We start from the raw sequence: 15,538 nt of genomic DNA on the forward strand, positions 1-15,538 counted from the left end.
ATTATTTTGACTTTCTGCTATTTTTCACCTCTTTTCTGTTATTTTTCTTTCATCTTGTGTGCCATTTTCTGCTTTTTCTGCTCCCTCCTTAAACCCCTTGTTTGATCCAATAGGAACGCATTCATATTCATACTGACTGCAAATTACCTTTTGCACTGGTTGGTCCATGCAATCGGTACAAAAAGGGCTTGTTGACAATAATTACTCAGTCTCAGGTGCTATGCGCATAACCCAGTCCCTTGATTTTATTTGTTGATAAAAGACCCTCAAGCGGTTAGGGATCTTATTTCCAGTGGATTCCAGTCCCAGGTTTTAGACTGTAAGGTGAAGAGGTAATCACTTCATTGTCTTGCTTGAGTCCTCGGAGTTTGCTATACTTTTCTGCACTACAGATCTAGAAGTATAAATTGGCTTAAAAAGACCAAGTTTTATTTTATTTAGGGCGTGTGCCTAGAAGTGCACCTTGAGTTAAAAATAACGTAAGTAATGCTTTTCTCTGGGAATCAAAGAAAATGCAGTCTACCGAATGATGGGGTGACAATCAAATTGTCTCAAATCCCTTTCACTCTAGAAGGGAGGGCCTACCTGGAGCGGTGATATCTAGTACTAGGAGAGGCCAGGACACACCTCAAAATCGATATATATTATTAGGCATCATCTTCATCTTATTTCCAATACTGATAAAGTAGCAATATTCGTAAACACATATTGATAAAAACAGATTTCACCAGTCAGACTTGACAGCCAAACTGTCAGGGGACGTTTGGAAAATGGCTTTAGGTACATATGTTAGTTCTATGCTTTGAATGACTTTGCTCATCAGCCGCAAGTGTAAAAAGTGCAAATGCCTACAAATCTGACTGCGTCACTACCTGTGCGCATCTAAGAACGTGCACTATTAGAGAGAGGATTCCAAAATAGGCATGACAAACAGAGCATGGGTAGGAGGAAAACAGGCCTTGTTGACTCTTTAGAATTAGCCTAATGATCCAAAAATTAGCCGGGCAATTTGGACCCTGGTCGGGTCACCAGTTGTTGTTGTGGGCGGCATCAAAAGTGAAAGTTCTTGCCCAGTACTTTAGTGTGTGTGCGCAGCCAGAGACACCAGGGAGGGTGACTGTGGCCGCGCCCTAGGGAGGGGAGGATGATCGGGGGTGTGTCAGTGGTAACAAAACTTCAGGAGGCCCCCTGCAAAGCACATGGTGGCCCCCCCAACCAGGCCACCCCCGCTCCTCTCACTCACAATCAGGGTCGCAATCGCATGGCTGCAATAAAGAAAAAATTTCAATCATGATGATTGTCACGGTGATAATCATCATGATTAAAAAATGTTATTTATCCTGTCTACGGCCGCGCTGTGCCGCAGTAATGCCCCCCCAACATTCTCCCCGGGAGCTCATAGGTTCTTTGAGCTCACTACATTCCCTAAACCCCAGTTGTTTGTAATGCATAACGTAATACATCTTTGTAAAGCATAACAAAGACACAGCAGGTGGGACAGATTCCTAAACTTCCATGTGAACCCCATGAGATGAAACTGGAGAAATCTCAACTCCTGGGGCCACCTTACTGGCATGACCCTATCCGAACGCTGAGTGTAAGGTAACGGGCCATATTGCTGTCATATGAAATCTGGAAGGTCTGCTTTACTGGACAACGTGGCAACTGACAATATCCACATAATTGGAGTAATAAAGAGACCATACTTCGCCCATATAGGTAAGCTGCGGTTGCAATTTTAAAGAAGAAGAAGAAGGACCCTTCCCAGCGGACCCCGAAGAACCTGTGGAATATGGAAGTGTTGGACTTGTCCCTTTTTGGCTAAAGTTCCTTAAACTTTTTGCCTTCCTCCTAGACCTTTTTCTAACATGATGTTGCCGATTTAGATGCTTTGCTCACTTTGCCACTGCTGATCAGTGTCAAAGTGCAAGTGCCCCCTGTATAAAGTGTTATGGTAATAGGTTGTCCATAATTGGTATGTTTGTCTTACTTGTAAAGTCCCAAGTAAAGTGCACTTTGTGTGCCAAGGCAGGTAATGCAAATGATACTAGTGGGCCTGCAGCACTAATTGTGCCACCCTGACAAGTAGCCCTAAAAAGAGATCTCAGGCCTGCCACTGCTGTGTCTGCACGCAGTTTGTTAACCCCTTGGCCACGGCAGTAATTTCGCCGCAGCGCTAGGTGGGACGCGCAGCGCCGCCATGCTCGTGACGGAACCATTCCATCACGAGCCACGGGCGCGCTGTGCTTGTGACGGAGTGGTTCCGTCACGGTCCCGCGCAATAGAACGCGCCACGCAGGCGCGGAATTCCATCAGCGTGGGCGGGGCAGCCGCGAAGTGACGGAACCATTCCGTCACCAGCACGGAAAAGGTTAACTGCCTTGTTGTCCTGACAAGTGCACCCACTTGCCAGGCCTTACCCTTCCCTTTTTATGCACATCAGACACCCCTATAGTAGGCCCATGGCAGCCCCCTGGTCAGGGTGCAGTGTATGTGAAAGGTAGGACATGTACTGAGGTGTGTACCATGTCCTGACCGTGAAATACTGCCAAATTCGTATTTCACTTTTGGAATGCCATCTTGCCAATAGGACAGAATGGGGAATGCTGTGTCACATGTTTTCAGCATATCTTTCCATAGGCATAAGATGGAGAAATGGAGTTTAGTGTGCCTGAACTCAGAATTTAATAACATCTTTTTCTGAAGATGGTTTTAAAATTGTGTGTTTAGAAACTACACTTTTAGAAGTGGCGGGTTTCTTGTCCTAACCATCCTGCGTGCCTCTGCCTGGTTGTGTATTGACTATCTGGGTTTGGATTTGACCCTGTCTGGGGAGTGTCCTGACACTAGAGAGTAGTAGGTGAGACAGCAACAGGATGGCCTGCATTTGGTGTGGTGGGAGGAGTAGCCCCTTTGATCCGCAGAGTACTGTGCTGCTGGTACAAAAGGATGGCTCCACCTCCTGCAGAGCGTCTGGGGCCCAGACCCTCACTATCAAAGAAAGAAGATGTGCACAAGCAGGAAGACACCCAGGTCTGGTTTGGACCCGGCTCAGAGCCCCCTGAACACAAAGACTTCACAGGCATTTAGGGGGATAAATGTGACAGCTGAAACCCCTGAACTCATGACTGAACGCAAGCCTGAAAAAGGATTGAGACTACTTCGTGATCAAGAGGAACCTCTGCCAAAGAAGAACAGCTAAAGAGACTGAAGAGAAGGACTGCCCTTGCTGTGTTTTCTGGGGCTGGCCTGCAGTTTGCTGATTTGACAAAGGAGAGGACAAGGGACTTTGCTGTGTGCTGTGTCCCCCTGCTTGAAGGGACTTTGCTGTGTGCTGTGTCCTGAGGTAACTTGTCTCCAAGGACCCCAGAGGAGCTGGCTCCCTGTTGTGGAAACTCAGGAACATCAAAGTTTCCAAGTGTGTCTCAAAGACGCGGTGTGCTTTTTGTAGCCTAGGACCTTCGTAGGAATTTCCATCTGACCGTGTACCCCGGAGCAGTCTTCCGCTCTGCTTCGATCGACAGCGTAACCAGAAGTGCTGTGATCGTTATCGTCATCGGCCTGGACCGTCATCCCAAGGGGGAACTATGAGAAATCACCGCCGCCGGCCCGAGCCTGCCTTTGCCAAGGAGAGACCTGTGAACCTTCACCATCGTGGGTCCGAGGTCCTTTGCCCAAGATCAACGGAGTTGCGCCGGGAGCCGATCAGCTGCGAGGCCGTCACCTGGTGGCCCGACTCTCACTGCGAGGAGCAGCCGCCGCCAGCCCAAAGCCGCACAGCGTGACGCACAAGCCACGAGGAGAGCGAGACTGCACCCCCCCCGCCCCCAGTAACGCTCAGCGAGCGTGCGTGTGTCGCTGCCTGGGGCAGAGTGCATGCTACGAGAGACGGCTCTCGGCCTTTCCCATCTTTGCAGCGCGAGTCTCTGCTCAAGTCAGTATCGCGGACTGTACTCGCCGAGGAGTGTTGGTACCGGGGTCGGATTGTGGAGCTGCCCTTTGTTTCCTTCGTAACAGTATTGGAGGAATATTTTGGCAGTCGCTTATTTTCCTAAAATCAGTGTTGTGTCCATTTGTGGTGTTATCACTGAGTTACTGGGAGTGTGGTTGCAAATACTTTACACAAGGCCTTGGAGATAAGCCTGGCTGCTTGTGCCAAGCTACTGGAGGGGGAGCAGAGGTTATCTAAGTGTCCCTCCTTTCCCTGACTAGAATCAAGGGTCCCTATGGACTAAGGTACCTACCTCAGCCAGAGACCCCCAATTCAGGGAAGGTTGGAGAGTCACCCCACCAGTGGATATCCCAGGAACCAGGATACCTACACCAGGGGAAGCTGGGTCTATAGGTGTCAAGTGATATTGGAACCTGCCATAGACCACAATGATCAGATGCAGGTGAGTGACTCCTTCACTCCAAGAGAGATTCCTTCAGGTGTCTTGGATGTTCACAGGTCCGGTGAAGAACCTGTATGGAGCACAGGCATAGAAGTTGCAGCAGACTTTCAGGATGACAAGACCAGGAGCAGCAGGAGTATTACCATTTGCAGTCTCGGTTCCCTACGCGAAGCCCAGCGAGGACCAGAGTGCCCAGACGGGTGAAGTTGAAGTGGTATGTGATCTGAATCTTGTCCCATGACGAATCTCGGGACCCACCCACAGGTAAGCCCTAAGGAAAGGGTTGCAAAGATTCAGGGGTCCCTCCCAGAGGAGGGGCTGGACAGTGGGGAAGATACTCCCATTTCCTTTGTCCAGTTTCGCGCCAGAGAGGGAGCCAACGTCTCCCTGAACTGGTTTGAGCTGGAGTATGCAAGGAGGGCACCAAATGTGCCCTTCAAGCGACCTCAGTGGTGCTGGCAAGCGCTCCCATCCTGTCCCAATACACTAAGTCCTGTCTGGGCGGTGGTCACACCTCCCTGTGACAGGATAACCATTATCCTGCCTTCCTCTGCTTGAGCTTGGCTCAGCACCAGGAGGACAGAATCGTGTCTCTGGTCGGCAGCGGTCATAGTTTGCTGTCTGGGTGTAGAAACCTGGTACCGGGAGTACTGAGGGCCTCCCGGAGGATCTTTATAGAAGCATGTTTGATACCAAACATGACAGGGTTCGTTACAGCCAGTTTAGAGAGGGTCATCGCGTAATGACGCATGGCCACTCTATGTATCTTAATGGCTGATGCACTTGCAAACCGGGACAATTTACTCCGAAGGTAGTAGGAGTGTCCTGCTCAGACAAGGAGCACTCTCACACTTGGAATCAGGCACCATGTGTAATGCTATTATCGTTAAGTAAACGTAGCATTACAAGATGACAACCAAGCCAGTACCCTGCCATTGGCGGCAGGGTACTGGCTTGGTTGTCATCCTTCCTTTCTGATAGGACGCAGCAAGTATGGATGCCGCCGTTTGCCTCAAAGGCCAAACCACTCTGCACAGGGGTCCCTCAGGGCTCCACTTTGAGCCCGTTGATGTTTAACGCCTACATCACCCCTGTGATATACCTGGCCGAACAGCTTGGGGCTAAGGTCATCGGATACGCTGATGACACCCAGCTGCTCTTTACCTGGCCGGATGACCAGCTGGATACAACGGCTGTTCACCTCTGTCTTTCCTCGGTGTTTCATTGGCTGGCGATGGCCCAGCTTAAATGCAACGAGGATAAGTCAGAGGTCCTCTTCTATGGGTCCTTCCCCTCCAACTTTAAGAATGAGTTGTGGCCCCCTGATTTTCCTAGTCCCAAGGTGATGGGAGGCCCGGCTAAGAACCTCGGAATTTGGTTTGAAGAAGACCTCAGATTTGAGAACCATATCAAGAAGCTGTCAGGGACCTGTTTTGCTACGCTAAGGGCTTTAAGAAAATTCTTCCCTCTGCTGCCCAGAGAAGCTAGGGAATCGGTTGCGCGTGCCCTCATCTTGTCCAGATTGGACTATGCCAATGCTTTGCTTTGTGGTATCCCGGCGTATCTGGTCAAACGACTGCAGGTTGTCCAGAACGCCGCGGTCCGCCTTTTGTTTAGCATTCCGAAATGGCAGAGTGTTCGGTCACACATGCGTGCACTTCACTGGCTTCCTGTAGCTCAGAGAATTATGTTCAAATCTCTTGTGCTGTCATTTAGAGCTGTCCACGAGCTTGGCCCCGGCTACCTGAGGAAGCGCTTCTCTTTCTACACTCCCTCTCGCTGTCTCAGGTCAGCCTCGCTGGCCAAACTGACTCTTCCCCGCTATAAGCGGGCTAGGCTGGGCGGCCAATCTATTTCTGTGGTAACTGCGAAGGCTTGGAATGCTCTCCCTCTTCATTTGCGTACCGCCCAGTGTCTATCCAAGTTTAAGAAGGATCTCAAGACCCATCTGTTTGTTTGTTAGGTCTAGGCTGTCTCTCTGTGTTATGTTTGGTCACCTCCGCAACGCGCCAGGATACTCCCCAGTAGCAGAGCGCGCTACAAAACAACCTATAACATAACATAATGCTGGATCAGTTTTATTGAAGATTCACAAGACATCAAAATAAATTGGTTGGACTTGATATATCAAATTATTTTTCTCAAAAGCAAATAAGGGTTGCTGGCTAATGATATGGACAGCGACATTCAATGAGATCATCTTGAAGCCCACAGATAAACCTTCTCTACTTTTTCAGGCTGATCTTTTACAACACTGGGTTTAGAAACATATGAGGTACTGTAAGGAAAAAAAGAAATAACTGGGATCAAGGTCTAAACAGTTTACACAAGCTGGAAAATGCAATGGATCAGCTGTAAAAATCCCCACAAAAAAAAAATCACCCCAGGGACCCTGGGTAAAAACTTTGGCACACAAGTAGTAACCACTTGTGATAGCATGGAGCTTTATGGAAGTCAATGAGATCAAGTCTCTATTGCCACTAAAGAGAACAGTCAGTTGAAGCTCTGCTGGCTGGCAGAGGAGAGTATCCGTGTGGTCTGAGAAAAAGAAAAAACACACTATCTTATTGACTTCTGTTGGAGGTTAGGAACCATCATTCGGCAACAAACACCAGCTTGAGGAGACACCAGATCATGACCACAGAGGACAATAAGAGGAACCCATGTGCACTAACAAAGTGCTCTTGTTAAATTTCCAGCACCAATGTAACATTTGGAAATCAGGTTAAAGCGATTGTTCATTTCTTATTGTTACAAGGGATTTCTTAAATAATTTTTTGCCTGATTTTGCCCAATTCGCATGACACTAATCCAAGAGGCACTTACAAGAGCATGGACTCCAGCTCACACACCTGTCCATGCGACATCACTACTCAACAAGTGCTCAATGTGTTATGCACCATACCAATATACTCATGTTTTGCTTTAAATAAAGCACATTAAAGTGATAACACTACATGAAATGCACAATTAAAAATACGCACTGCCCCACAATGTGGCACAGCCACTTCTTAAGTACCAAGGAATGGAACACAGACAGCATCCAGAACAATGCCCACAATCTACACTTTTTACTAACATATACAGGGCATATTCTCTATTAGGAGAAGAAAAAAAACACACACAACTGAACAAAACATTGCCTGTGCACTGGCAAGAGAACTAGAAACTGTTTCCCATTATCATCAACTATTCTTTCGAAGCTTGCAGTATATAAATGTCTGCCTCATCAAAATGTTAATATCTCTTTTGGTAAATTCGGAACTTCTTTAATATTTAACATATGCAATAGCTTAAGTATTTAAAATATAAACTCCTTTAAGCTCCTTCACTGTCTAATACAAAAAGCAGCACTCTACTTAATTTGCCCCCATTTCACAGCTTTATAATAAAGCAATCTAGAACTATACACAAGCAACACAAAAATGATGTTCAAGTAATGGCAACAAGGCTTGTATAGATACTGTCTCGACCACTTACATGGGTGAGACTAGGGTTGTGAACATAATTCTGGAAACTCAAACCACCCCTATGCCACAACTTCAGACAATGGTAGCTCAATGCAAGCAGCCAGGCAGCTAAATTAATGTGTGCATCACACACAATCCTCGCAATCCACAGCATGATGAAAGTGCTTGTAGCAAAACAGCTTGTGTGCATGTTATGACCTGCACTCATGTCCAGGTGTGCACACAATCCTAAGAAATTCTGTCCAAAATTATGCAGGCCCAATGCACCTGCACAGTAAACACCTACAACAGCCACAAACAGTACAGGCTACTTACATGATGAACCAATTAGGTGTTCACAGAGCATAAACTACACAATACAGCAATTTACTGCTGAGATGAATACCTCAGTGCCTTGATCCTTACTCTCCTGCCAGCTCCGTAAAGAATCCTTTCCAAAGCAAGCTCAACCTGGCCTACGCTTAATGCCTTCCTACAAACAGGAGAAACATGAGTCATATGGTAGTCCCTCCTTCCGCACTGGACACTTCCCAAAACTTCCTTGCTTAAGCAAGTAGGCAGATTAAGGGGCCAGAAGTTGTGCAACTACATCTCCTTTGAGCACCCAGTCCTTTCAATTGACACTTGTTCCTGGCTTTAGTTCTTACCCTTCTTCTGCACTGCTGCTTGACCGAATGGCACTGTAGGCAAGTGTAGTTACTACAAACCTAAAGTCCTTTTCTTATCACATAGCCCCTGTAACAAAGTGTGATGCACGGTGTAGAGAAGCTTGAGACATTGTCAGATGGAAAATAAGGTATATACTCTGTTCGGAAACAGGTTACGAATTAGTAGTCTGTAAAAGATATCTATCAAGAATCACTTGTGTTTTTCCTTTTCCTTCTGGTACCAGCTCTCTTCTAAAAAAAAGTCCAAGCACTTTTTCCAGAAAGCGACTTCAGAATTGCTGTTCAAGCCATTGCGCTCTTGCAACTGGATGTTGAGGATACCCTACTCCATGGACTCCTAGCCTCCACACTTGTACTCCTTAGGGTGGGCATCCTACACACTCATCCAGAGCTTATACAAATATGAACACATCACCCGCATCCTGATGGAACTTCATTTACTCCCCTTGCTAGCCCACACCATCATCAAAACTAGCTGAATCATTTACAAAGCCATCACAATCTGCACCCCGCTTATCTTGCAGACATGTGCACCACCTCTGATGATTCTCAAGGCACATGCAGGCAGGACACCATCAGACTGCGGATTAAGAAGTAGAAAAAAAGAAGACAAGACACATGCTATTCCATCTATGCAGCCAGGATCTGGAACAAAATCCCTGTATCCATACGCCCACCCTTAAGCTCCATCTCCTCAATGGCTGGCACATATTTATTATTTTAGAGTAAAATAAGTTAATATTTCTAGCTCAGCTACCAGATGTAACTAGAGAAAACAAGTAAAATAATACACGTTACACGGAACACAACTACAATACCATGCTGATCGTATACCTTTACATGCATTTTAAATGTAAAGCACGGAGGTATGAATGGGAAAACATTGCACAAGTGTCAATTAAGCTAGATAAATGACAACATTAACATGCTTAAAAACTTCCAACACCAAAGGGTTTGCATTTTGCAATCAGATTGATTTGGTTACCCTACTTAACACTGTGCCTTGACTTGTAGTCCACACATCAAGGAAGTCTCTCAAACAGCAATGCCAAACCTAACCATCTGCATAAGTGTTAAGATTTTCTTAGTGTTATTCAAACGTGTGCACACAGTCCTATGCACGCAGCTGTATTTTGCGTCACCATTTAATAGCTGTTATAGCAGTTTTCAAAATGTGTATTTCCTTTAACCACAGCTTTAAAATTAGCCGGGTCCTGCGGTGCCCAGCACAGGCAGTTCTAGAACGCAGGTGCTGAGAATGGGTCCCTATCGGTCTCTGTTTTTGCCCTCACTATAAGGGTGAAAAACAAACCTTAACTCTGCAGCAGTACCACCCTCCACTACCTTTGAACTAACTTCAAAGAGACTCGTTATAGTTCTTTCACAGTCTCATCATTTCAGAACTGAAGTATTTTCAATATTCTATACAAGGAAGCCATAGTTGTTGCTTATATATCTCATGCAACTAAAAGTCATTGTCAAAATCAATAGTCCTGGCTTGTTCTAGGTGTAATGATACTTGTTGTATTATAAGTCTGGATGCAATGACAGAAGCAGCAAAATACCAGTTGGGCAGCCCACTATGCCAAGCACAAATGTGTAGCTTAGGAGTTTTTAAACCACGCCCTTAATTATATCGTCCATGCCACTTAGAGATACCACGCAGCGTTGTCATCCCACTTAAAGCCCTGTCTTGAACATTTAATAACAATGTATCTGGAGATTTAGGCCCAATGAAAAAAACACGACAAAGTACAAAAGCCCTGAAAAGAAGCCTTTATTAGCTGGTCTGTGAGAGGAGGATCAGATTTTGGATTAAAAGTAATGAAGCTCGCACAGATTCTCCCAAACTGAGGCCTAAGCAGCCCTGGTTTCTCACCCTATAACTAATTTAGCGAGCAATACTTACAGCTGCTGGTTGTTTCAAGTGTGCTTGGATGATACAGTTCAGGAGCCGTGAGGTGTTGCTTGCCCATGCCGCCTGAATGCACTCGCGCCGGTTGATGGTCTGGTTCGAAGACATCGGTGTTCTCCTCTACGTCGTCATCGCCCCCAACCTGAAATGCAGTCGCCATGGTTTCGCCGACCTTTCCCGGACACTAATCCAGGGGATAACGAGGCACGAAGAGGGACGGGGTAAGATTTATTGAACAAGTTCGTTCCTGTCTGCACCGAAAAAACACTCCTCGGATGGTCACCGCACAACCTTGTTGAAGGTGAATGCCTAAGTGCCAAACAACATTAAAAATATATACCAAACGTTACTTTACAACTACTGAAGGACATGATAATAGATACACTAGAGGGCGTAAAGGTAAGATTTCCCATTGCTAATGCGTCAAGAATGCAGCTTAGTATTATAAATTGCAACATTCTGATGATGGTTTTAGAGGGAGATTTTTTTTTTTTAATTGGGCAAATTACGCTTTCCCATTCACTTACATTGAAGCAGGGGATATTTTGGAAGGCAAACACCTTAAATAAAGCTATTTTGGGCTTTAACAAAATTGAAGTCTACAACCTGAATGTGGCCTGTCGGCATGTATACCAACAACTGGTGTTCACTGCCCTTCCACGGATGTTGCTGTATACCAGCATGAACCCTGCGTCGTATCCCTATTAGAAAGAGGATCAGTTCACGTACCCTTCTATTCTTTTTGGTCGCCGTCACTGTACACTCCGATGTTTTCACAGAGGCTGCCCTCTGTACCCACCGTCACCCAGGTAACTTTAAGGGAGGCAGCCAATCAGGTGGCAACATACCGAGCAGCAGGGCAAGATTTCCTTCTGAGCTCAAGACAGATGCATTTCTACTTACTTCCGGTGTAGATAGAACCACCTAAAATAGAGGACGGACTATAGAAACAAAGCGACCAGGGTTCCTGCACAGCATTCTAGTAATGCCTGTTCGTCTCTGGTTTAATGTTTTGACTCACCCGCGAGCGTCTACGAAAGAACTAGAGCGCTAAACCTGTTCATAGAGTTTGGCAACAATAGGCGCCATGGTGCTGAACAAAACAGCTCAGCAATCCTTATATTTTCCGCTCCAGTAGTTGTACATGTGAAATGCTCACATGCATCTCTGAAGCAAAATATCACTCTATTTTAGCTGTCTCCCGCTTGAATTGCCCTATTTTTAAATAGATGTCAATGGGGAAAATCTCAAACTTTTCTTTTCCAAAACGTTGGCATGTATGGACATGATTTATTTATTGCCTTTGACATGAACCATAGTTTCACTCTGCTGCTCTGTTATATTACAGATTTTAAAATGGCAACAAGGCAATTCAGAATGACCTCTTTCCTTGATGTGTAAAAACAAAGATCTCAGAAAGTTCGATAAATATTAATGAGAAAAAGATAACTCCACTTTTGTCCTCTGCCAGCAAAATCTCTTGCATAGTTGTCAACTGACATCCTATATGCACCTCGATATCCACACCAGTCTGATAACGAAGGCCATGCTCAGGGCACAGGAATTAAGGAATGAGAAAAACCCTTGATTAATGTAGATATTATGGGAGGGTATAAAAGCAAATATTATTGTACAGCATGACCAACAAGTGTAAAAATATTAAACCAAAAGAGGAGGGACAATATTCACGTCTGTGCCATTAATAAAACCAAGACTTTCCTTTTAAAAACAGCTCAGAAATGAGTTTTTGACTGCAAGTCAAGTGGCCCTATTATGCCTGTGATGCAGTTTAAAGCACTTTAAGAACTTGAAATGAAGCTAGAGCCACTGGCTTTGAATAAAACGTGCATAGACACTCTGGACCTATTGGATCATTTACATTGCTGCCAAGTACTACGCTTGGTAAGCCAAGCATAAAAATTAAATCTGGCTCTCCGGCTGACCCTGTAAAGCCCCCTCTTTTTAAAGATTCTCTATCACTGTTTTCAGACCCACTCTGTCAGATTATCAACCTGTCCTTTTCCTCTGCGGTGGTGCCCACTCGGTGGAAACAGGCTTGGGTGTCCCCCATCCTTAAGAAGCCTACACTGGATCGGGCTAAGCCTGAAAACCTCAGGCCTATGTCCCTCCTTCCTTGGGTGGCAAAAGTAGCAGAATCTCATGCTAACACCACATTAACCAACTTTTTGCCAATAACATTCTGGATATGTCCCAAAACGGTTTCCGGTCCGGACGTAGTACCGAAACTGCCCTCCTGGCCATGACTGAGCATCTACGTACCATTCTGGATGCTGGTCAGACGGCGGCACTGATTCTATTGGACCTCAGTGCCGCTTTTGACACTGTTTCACATGACATCTTGATATAACGCCTGGAGGAGGCAGGTATAATTGGTTTGGCCCTGGAATGGTTCCGTTCTTTTTTGTCTGGGAGATCCTTTCGGGTTACCGCCCCGCCAATCCTATCTGAGGCTCACCCTATTGAACAAGGGGTTCCTCAGGGCTCTGCTCTGAGCCACACTTTATTCAATATATATGTTCAGCCACTTGCTGCGGTCGCCAAGCAATGGAATCTTGCCATCGTCTCGTGTGCGGACGACACGCAGCTGGTGGTAGCACTGTCAGAGGAATCTACTATGCATGCCTCTAAATTTAGAGATGGTTTGATGGCGGTGTCCGAATGTATGACCTCTAATTACCTACACTTAAACACTAGTAAAACTGAGGTTCTGATAGTTGGTAAGAACGCTGGTCTGTGGGGTGAACATTGGTGGCCTAGGGCGCTGGGTAAGATTCCTGAGCCGAAGGTTGAAGTCAAGAACTTAGGGGTGTGGATGGACTCGTCCCTTAGTTTTCGGTGTCATACAAAAAAGGTCTCCAACACATGTTTCGGTCTACTATCAATGATTTTATCTCGATTGGACTATGCCACTACTGGAGTTCCGTCTGAGATCCTAGTGAGGGGCGTTCTGCTTCTCATATAGCAAGTAGGTCTTTCCAGAGATAGATACATTTACTTCACTACATAGCCTAGTAATAGCGTGGAGCTGGAATAGGGTCTTGAATCGAGGAAACTAAATGCCCACCAGCCTGTCTTGTTACCACAGGGACAGAGTTTTCAATCTAAATAAAATCAAAATAAAATGTGCTAAGTGCTTGATGCTCTAGGGATACCTCATTCTCCTACACCAAATCAGTTGAGGGTCCAATGAGGGAGCCATCTCCTGTTTCTAAAACTGCTTTGCATAATGTATCAGCAAGGTTATTGGTTGTGCCAGGGGCTGTTTCCCTGTGAATAATGGTTATAGGTATTGTGTGAATAACTCTTTCCTCTTGCTTTTGCACCCACCACTGTACATTACTCAAGAAATGCCATCTTTGTCCTCCACTTCCCTCTGGATATTATATCTCCTACACCCTCATACAGCAAGCACAGAGAACACTTTTGCACTTCTACGACGTGGAAAAGTTCATAACCAACATAGCTAGAGCAGGCAGATAAAAAATTAAAAATGAAAAAATCTGTCCGTGCACCTAGTTCTACACAGACAAAGCACTGATGACCTCAGTTGCGTTTGGCAAACTAGGCTATTGTATAGTCTTACTGTGGATATCCCCCTGTACTCGTTTATCCCAAGGTACTCAACTCAACAGAGGATTCTGTGTGTCATCCATGGGATCTGCCATAACCTTCTCATAAGTACTTCTACCTCAAACTACTGCAACCAAACCAGAGGTCTCTTGAACCCATTAATACTTGTGTTCTAATTGATAAATGGTTCCAGCCCATTACCTCTTCTCAATCACCAGCAAATATATCCCAACTTGTAACCTTTGTTCAGCCAGTCTTAATCTCATGGTCACTTGGAAATCTCCAGAGGCATCTTATAAGTTTGATCCTTTAAGTTACTGGGACTGTTGCACAGGAGCTCTTTCATAGGCAGAATGTGCTACCTTTCTGTTCACCTCCTTCAAGACTGTCCTTAATAATCAGTTCATGTCAGGAGACTCTAAGTTAATAACCACTCTCCAACATCACTTTAACACTAAATCAGGCACCACTGTGAATATGTATACATTAGATATATTTACTATCAAATCTATGTTAAACTTCAGCCCTCTCTCAGATCTACAACCTCTTATGTATCATTTCATTCCAACTTGCAATTGCTTATGTGCAGTCTAACATTCTGCAATGTTCAGCATTTCATAACAAAGTTTTTGAGTTCCTATGACAAATCAAACAAATTCACCATCTATTTAAACATTAAGAAAAACATTTCTTATTTAGTAAAATCTTTATTTATGGCTACCCAGGTAGAGCGATGCAAAACCATGATAACTATGCTTCTGAATACGAAGGACCAAGATATATCAAGGAAGAGGCGGAATGACAGGCGCAAAGGATGATTTGAGCCAAGCAGAAGAGATTCATGTAGTTAAAACTTCAGTTGAAGGACTGAGCTGGTGGACAACTAAATTCTGAGTGTATTAAAAAAATAGAAGATTTAGAAGGCAATGCTGAATAGAAGGTAGAACATTCTATAACCTTTCGCCTTTGGATCCTAGCAATGTGTTTACAAATCTCCTGAATTTGCATTGACAGGCTGGAGACAGGGAACACAGTTTCTGATGGATACTTCTAAACGCAGATTCCTCACCTGTTGAATATTCCCCAAATGTTACACTGGATCCAGAAAATTATTAGCGGTGCCTCTGAGAGCTGGTAGGTGGTGTCGTGGGGCTTCGTGCCACTTTAGTTCCACTCTGTAAGGGATGTGTGGAGCCGTATATAACACCACCCATGTGCGCCGACGTCAGTTCCTTTCTTTCTGCACAGCCAGATGCAGCCCGGGAGCCACCCAGTCTCTTCCCGAGACAGTTTTCTCAAAATGTACTTAAAACTACCAGTCTTCAAAGGAAATGCCACCGCCTAAAACAGCAGGGAGTCACAATAGGAGCACAAGAAGGGACTTGGGCCCTACCCGTCACTCTCAAACCCCTGAATTTGAAGAAGCAAAGGCGTAAACTTGCCACTTGGTTTTGCTCCCGAACTTGAACTCCTAAGTTGCTGGGAAGTCCATTTTCTGGG

General features: G+C 45.3%; 1 protein-coding gene across 2 annotated transcripts in view; it reads right to left on the bottom strand.

Annotated features, from left to right (window-relative positions):
- Positions 1 to 11,372, bottom strand: part of BAD (BCL2 associated agonist of cell death) — a 32,622-nt gene extending 21,250 nt beyond the window's left edge. Inside the window, exons 1-2 of one of the 2 annotated variants that reach the window (XM_086938358.1) lie at positions 11,177 to 11,372; positions 10,442 to 10,631 (exon numbers count right to left, since the gene is read on the bottom strand). In XM_086938358.1, the coding sequence (XP_086794484.1) occupies positions 10,442 to 10,607 (166 nt within the window). In that variant the 5' untranslated portion in view covers positions 10,608 to 10,631; positions 11,177 to 11,372. Of the gene's footprint in view, positions 1 to 10,441; positions 10,757 to 11,176 lie in introns of both variants that reach the window. The other variant, XM_086938357.1, reaches the window with a different exon arrangement.
- Between the last annotated feature and the right edge of the window lie 4,166 nt (positions 11,373 to 15,538).

This window comes from Lissotriton vulgaris, chromosome 9 (genome assembly GCF_964263255.1).
Source record: "Lissotriton vulgaris chromosome 9, aLisVul1.2, whole genome shotgun sequence".
In the NCBI taxonomy this organism is placed as follows: Eukaryota; Metazoa; Chordata; class Amphibia; order Caudata; family Salamandridae; genus Lissotriton; species Lissotriton vulgaris.